At 39.7% G+C, this 7044-nt stretch overlaps 1 protein-coding gene across 1 annotated transcript; it reads left to right on the plus strand.

Moving 5' to 3' along the window:
- The first annotated feature begins 126 nt into the window (after positions 1-126).
- LOC133408185 (transmembrane protein 182-like) lies at positions 127-5155 on the plus strand. The gene is made up of 5 exons (XM_061686738.1): positions 127-297; positions 2550-2673; positions 3491-3589; positions 3802-3939; positions 4935-5155. The coding sequence occupies exons 1-5, from the start codon at positions 127-129 to the stop codon at positions 5153-5155; spliced, it is 753 nt and encodes a 250-aa protein (XP_061542722.1).
- The last annotated feature ends 1889 nt before the right edge of the window (positions 5156-7044 follow it).

Here is a 7044-nt window from a genome sequence, read left to right on the forward strand (position 1 = left end):
CCCCGCATGCCAGGGAGTGGTCCAGAAAAAGTTTGGTAGAGGGCTGCAGAGTGGACAACGCCGAGGTGTCACTAATCTCAAAGTCTGGAGAGAAGATAGTTGTCAAGAGGATTCTCGGTTGGAGCTATGAGGGTGGGAGCTGCAGCCTTAGCTGGGGGGATATTTGGAGCATTGGGGACCGTATGTTTCTTTTTGGCCTTTGGTACAGACTACTGGTTGGTGGCCAGTGACAATTGTGGACCTTACCCATGGCCAAGCGCACAAACAACAGTAGAAAAAGATGCCAACGACACTGAGGTAAGACATGTATGACATTTTTTTTGTTGAAATGGATGAAGTGTATTTTAGAGTATACTGTTTATAAACATAGCCAAAATAATGTTTCATAGTTTGTTTTTCCCACAAAATGGAGGAAATGCTTGGCACACTTAGTATACTGTATCTAACACGTCCTGTAGTTTTTCCTCGCAATACTCACTTTCATTGGTCAGCAAATTGCGTCCAGTGCTTCCCACAACATTCGCCACATTGTTATGAGATTTCAATATGAGGTGGTTCAGATATGTTCTGGGATACTGTAATGTTCCTTAATTAAATATTCAGAATTTGAGGCATTTATTCAGTAGAATTAATTATGCAGGCACCCAAAACTCTGAATGCAATATTACAAAGCTGCACAAATTGTTCATTTGTGCTAATTTTCTTCCAGCACTGTGCATATATCTAGATTTGCTGTTATTAGCAATGCTATGATGACTTTACCGATAGTATATATTTTATACTGAACTAAACTACTATACTTTAACTAAAATCTCACTAAGTAGGACTAACATCCCGTCAACAGAAGTGAAAAAAAGTAATAGGAGTATTGTATTGTGACATACAAGCAACATATATTTTTTTGTTGGTCCATCTGTTTGACAATTGTTGTTACCGTTGCCCCCAAATTGCGGAATCCTTTCCATTTAAGCTGCCTCTTCGTGACATTTTTGAAAAGCAGCAAAAAACACATTCCCGTAAAACCAGATTGTTCTGTTGTTTTTTTCCCCTTGTATTGACTTTGTTAATATAAATTGTTATTGTTAATCTCACTACGGGCCATATTCAACAATCGTGCCCCAGTTGTGAAAGAATGCAGCAATAGCAAAGGCATGATTCATTGACAATGGAGGGTCTCTGTAAATCTTGGAAAATGTATTTTTCCTGAAACTTGTAAATGTCAGTTAAATCCGTGAAAAAGATAAAGCACACTTTAAATTTGAAAAGGCCTTATGCAGTGGATGCAGTGCAGTCAGGAGTCAGAATGTGCAAACTGCTCTGGCTACACTTTGAAGGAGAGCATGAAATAAATCCAATAAAGGTAATTTCACCAGACCACCTTATGACAGAATGCATGTTTAGATGTCCATTAAAAAAAATTGGTGTGTGTCTACCGTCCTTTTAGGTTATTGAAATCAATTGGCTTGTTACTTTATTGAGCACTGTTAAGGTAGTCAGGGGAAGCGCCAGGTGTGGCCACGACGATCGTTCGCCCCTCCCCCATCGACGAATTCACTTCATGGCCCCGGAATGCAGTGGGGTTGTTGGTCTGGCTGGAGTGCTAATCCTCCAATAGCCGGCATACTTGAACAATGGCCTCACAGTCTAGTCAAGTCAATGTTGGTGTACAGTGTGCCAACAGGTTGAAATTGCGATGAAAAAGAAAGCAAATAAAAAGAAAACATCTTTCTTACAGTGGGATTTTAAATAAATGTGATATATTTCTGGAAGTGTCACTGATGGTGTAGTGGTGCACTCGTCTGACTTTGGTACAGGCAGCGTGGGATCAGTTCCCACTCAGTGACGGCGTGAATGTGAGTGCGAATTGTTGTCCGTGTCTATACGTGCCCTGCGACTGACTGACAACTAGTTCAGGGTGTAGTCCGCCCTTCGCTCGAAGTCAGCTGGGATAGGCTCCAGCGCCCCGCGACCCTAACCAGGATAAGCGGTGTTGAAAATTAAATGGATGAAATGCTCTAGTCGACATGAGAATACGCGGAATGCCAGTTTTGACAGGTAACACCAGCATTTTAGGGATGCTCCACCCAGAGCGCCCATCTGGCATGAAGGTGTATAAGTGGCAGACATCAGTTCATGGGAGAAAGTGAGTAGCCAGAAAGGCATCTAACTGCACGCCTTTTCCCACATATGCTCATGGGAGAATATGGCCCTAAGTACAGAGGCACACATTTACACATTTATGAGACCAAGTAGTCCTGAAAAGTCCAATCTAAGCATATCATTTTCCATAGGATGATTGTGTGTCATCAATCATATTTTTGTCATGTCAGTGGAAAGTATGAGCACGCATGTTTCATAAGTTCTTCTTCATAGCTGCACAAACCTCCCGATCACAACCACATTGGATGTCTTGAAACCTTTCATTTAGCAATGTGGGCCCTAAGAGCAGCAGCACAGTCGTATGTTGACTGACTGATAGATATTTCGGGTGTCGTGTCTTTATTTATTTTTTGACAACTGATGTCAGCCTGTCTCTTTTTGTTCTTCAGCTGCAGTTTGTAAAAGTAGTCACCACCTCTCCTGCATCGCTCACCCTCCACCATGAAGGCTTTTTTTGGCGCTGTGTGTTCCAGGTGGAACCCACTGCAGATGCAGTCTTGGCAACATTTTTCAGTATGTGAAAGACTTTTACAATGAGGCTGGTTTTGATCTGTATAGTGCTGTAATTTTGGACAAGAAACCATATTTGTTAACTTATTGTATGATGCCAAAAAATAAATAACAAAAAAAGAAAAGAAAATATAATTATGAAAGAAAGAAAGTAAAAAAACGCACACACAAAAGCTTAACATAATTGCCCATGATTGAAATTTTTTACAGATTTTTAACAAATTCAAATACCATATAACAATATACATACACATAGAAAATATACTGTGTTCCATATTATCAAGAATATGCAGTTTTTGCATATATCCACTTATTCATTTTGAATTTGATGCCTGCAACACCCTCGTGGGTTGTTGCATTGTCTTCCAGGTCAATAATTTTACTGCAGAAAGCACAGTCCTATGGCAAGAAATTGTCTTTTTGATACTCCGCATACTGAAATTTGCAGAGATAATTTCTATTGACACCTTCAGAAATAGGGCTACCGTTTTACGCCCCATTATTCCTGCTCAGAACATCACTCAATCAAATCTCAGCTTTAAACATTTGTTTGCTGATCATTGGTGGCTTTTTAACATCTTAAAAGGATATATGCCTCATATAAACCTTCCTTAATATGCCTTTATCAAAACATACCCATTTGCTCTCCGAATCTGGCTTTTCATCAGCAAAAAGATCCTTTTTTTTTTAACCATTATGCATACAAATTGTGATTTGCTTAGTACTGTGAAACAACCTCATGAAGTAATTTTCCTTCAGTAGGTATATTGCTGGGGACTCTTTTTTTTTTTTTAAACTTATGTTTTCCTTTCAATTGTAGCAAACCAACCAGAATCAAAGGTGTGTGTCCAAGGCTACCTCTTCCCTTTCCCAGTTGTACTAGGACCAGTACCTCATCCCATTTATGATGCTACAGCAGGTGGTGAATCTTTCAATCTTTAAATCATTTGCTTACAGTTGCTCAGGAGATTATTTGAGATGAGATTACTAACCTCCTGTTGATGAACATCATATTTCCAGTCAAGAACACCATAGATTTTACACTCACACACACACAGGTGCACAGATGCACACACGCATGCACGCACAATGCAGGTTAGATTATTACTGATGTGCTTGTATTTTTGTCAGTGTTTCGAGGTTTCTGGACAGTGTTTATAATCCTCGCACTGGCCTCAACTCTGACCGGAAGCTTCCTCCTGGTCTGTGGGGTCCCCTTTATAAGTCATAGACTCTACAAACTGGGTGGAGCCTTTCTCATCATTGCAGGTAAAATAATAAACTATGTGAAGACCACAATTGGTCTGTCGTGTGAAATATAATGTACACAATCCATCCATCCATCTGTACCGTTTATCCTCACTTTGGTCACGGCCGTACTGGAGCCTATCCCAGTTGATTCTGGGCGAGAGGTGGGGTACACCCTGAAGTGGTCACCAGCTAATCACAGCGCACATATAAACAAACAACCATTCTCACTCACATTCACAACTACGGGCAATTTAGATTCTTCAATTAACCTACCATGCATGTTTTTGGAATGTCGGATTTGAACCTGGGTCCTAAGAACTGTGAGGCAGATGTGCTAACCAATCGGTCACCGTGCAACCTACTGTACACAGTTTCCTCCCTTATGCAGCTATAGTAATTCTTAGTATTCTGTGCAATCTACAATATTATGAAGTGCATCTGGGGGGGGGGGCTTTGCTCATTCATAAAAAAAAACATGTATCAGGTCAGATAGGTATTTGTCTGGGTTGAGTTCAGGGCCAGGGAGTTATTCCTCACCAAACTCATCCAACCATGAGATTATGGATCTTGCTTTGTGCACTGGAACACACAATTTAATTTCTGAGCGTATTTGTAATAATTTCTTTGTATATATGGATTAATTGGGTTGTTCCCAACATCTGATGAAATTTTAAGGTCAATAGCACCTTTGGAAGTATATTTAGTGAGAAAAATGGTGACGTGTTAAATACTTATTTCAGCCACTGTGTGTGTATATATATATATATAGTGTCTATTTTTGGAGAAAACAAATGTTGCAGTCATTACTGCTGTCAGCTGTTCATGCCTGTTACATGACAGCAACACCCTGCATACACTGATGTGCATATCTCACTTGCAGTTGTCATAATTACTGTTGGGTGTAAACTTTGCTACCATGGCAATAGCAAAAACGGGAATGGTGTTTTTTTAAAATGTTTTTATTTATTTTATTTTTTTTAAGCAATTGTCACCTGATCTATGTTTCTCCACAGCATGCTTGTTCCTCTTTGTGTTGCTGCTCTTCATACTGTGGATGGAGGTAGTTGATGTGAAGCGTTACATCCTCCAGGAGAGAGGGGAGACGTGTACCGATATCCAGGTCTCGGTGCTCTACGGCCTGTCGTTCATGATGGCTGCAGCTGGCGTGCCCCTGGAGCTCCTCTCTGGGTTGATCTTCATGCTTGTGGGACGAGTGCTGCTTGCCAACAAGTGAGCGAGGCCATCTGACAACTGACCTTTTTATGTCCTGCACAGGGACTGAGCAAAGAATTGCTCAAAATCACATCATCATCCTTCCAAGTCATTGCTGCAGAGACATTTTGTTGGGGGGAATAGACCAAAATATAAAAAGTGTCTGTGCTCCCAGAGAGCACATACGCCTCTCCAAGGGCCTTACACATGTGTCAATGTCAATATGTGGAAAAGAAATTACAATCTAAACTGATGAGGTGCAAGCAGCAGAACAGAATGTATCTGGGTGGCACTTTGTTTGACAATTTACTGCATTCTTTTATTCAAATAGGATCAAATTTGACAGACATGATTCATTTTTAAAAGTTTGTTTCTTTTCACCCATTGAAAGGACTGAATTCATCACCATTTGTTGATTGTTTTTGTGACATCACAAATGTGTTAATTTCTTGCCAGTGTTTCAAGTCAGTGTCTGGAAAAATACCATTTTTATTTCATATAAAACAGTTTGATTAATTAAAAAGGAAGTTGCATACAAACCAACCATTAGGAATATGGAATATGCTGTTGTTAGGGTTAAAATTACCTAAAATTACCGTACAGCAAACCAACGTACACAGTGGTTTTTCAGACACTCTAATCAGTCATTAGTCAGTGTGCAAGTCACAAGTGAGATATACTGTACCTGTAGAGTTGTGTAAGAAAGTACAGAAATTTATCTTGGACTGCATAAACTCCCCATCAACTGTATAAGAAATAAAGAACAAATAAAAAACAGTTATAATCAATAATGAGAAGACGGATGGCTCGGTCCTTGTTTTAGTGTATTAACAAAGCTTCATATGTAACATAGATGGATGAACCTTTGTTAATATTTATTTAAAACTACCTGATGCTAGTCAAACCATCAGTGTTTCATGGATTCCATTCACGAACGTTTGTATTTATCCACGCTACAAGAGACACAAAGGGAAGCAATGCAGCTGTGTGTCCTGTCCTTCGGCAAGGGATCAGACAAGTTGGAAAGCAGCATGACTATGGTGAGTGGCTGGGTGGACCGGAAACTAGAATTATTTGGACAGGGAGGAGGTTGAAGCAGGAGAGGGATGACAATGACTTTGCCTGTGAGAACTGATCCATTTTGAGGATCCAAGGGTGCGTTTGAAAAGTGAATGACAGGTTGGTATGCAGCATACAGTCACCCACCACTTCTCCTAACTAGCAAAACCAAGCTTTAACTACCTATACCAGTGATCTCATTTTCCCCAACATCATCCATTTTCTCACCTTATTAGGTTCATGGATGAGCTGGAGTCTATCCCATCAGACTTGGAGCCAGAGGCGGAATACATCCCAGACTGACAGTCAGGCAATTATTCACAGGGCACGTATAGACAAACAACCAACACTCACAACATTCATTGTTTTCCATTTTCCAACAGGCCTCAATATGGCTTATTTGCATAATTCTAGCAACAATATGACATGAGATGATACACTTTCATCATGTGTATTGTGTCTTGACTGCAAAACCAAAGTAACACAGTCAGTTTCTTCTAGTATCTGGGGCAGATTACCACAGTATGGTGATGTACTCAAACTGAATTAATAATCTTTTATCTGATTTTTTGACACTGCTCTTTTATTGGATCTCATGTTGCTAATGTTAGCCAGTTTGTTTAGACGTTATATTAGATGTACACTGAAGTAAAAGTCGTTAGAATGTAGTTAATTCCAATATGTACATTGGTTACACATAATTAAAACATGTTAACCAAACACATTTCATTATTTTCGAGGAAAAGAGCGGGAAATTACATCAGTTAGCTACATTTTAATCGCGTGCAACCGAAAAATAAGTGCTTTTTTTTCAGTGTTGTATATATTTCAAGATTATGTCTTGTATTAGGA

The sequence above is a fragment of the Phycodurus eques genome, chromosome 9 (assembly GCF_024500275.1).
Source record: "Phycodurus eques isolate BA_2022a chromosome 9, UOR_Pequ_1.1, whole genome shotgun sequence".
In the NCBI taxonomy this organism is placed as follows: domain Eukaryota; kingdom Metazoa; phylum Chordata; class Actinopteri; order Syngnathiformes; family Syngnathidae; genus Phycodurus; species Phycodurus eques.

Excerpts from the sequence above, each read along its gene's own strand:
- LOC133408185 (XM_061686738.1), top strand. The coding sequence starts at position 127 with ATGAGGGTGGGAGCTGCAGCCTTAGCTGGGGGGATATTTGGAGCATTG. Across the intron at positions 2,674-3,490 it reads AGTCTTGGCAACATTTTTCA|CAAACCAACCAGAATCAAAG; the intron begins GTATGTGAAAGA and ends TTTCAATTGTAG. Across the intron at positions 3,940-4,934 it reads AGCCTTTCTCATCATTGCAG|CATGCTTGTTCCTCTTTGTG; the intron begins GTAAAATAATAA and ends GTTTCTCCACAG.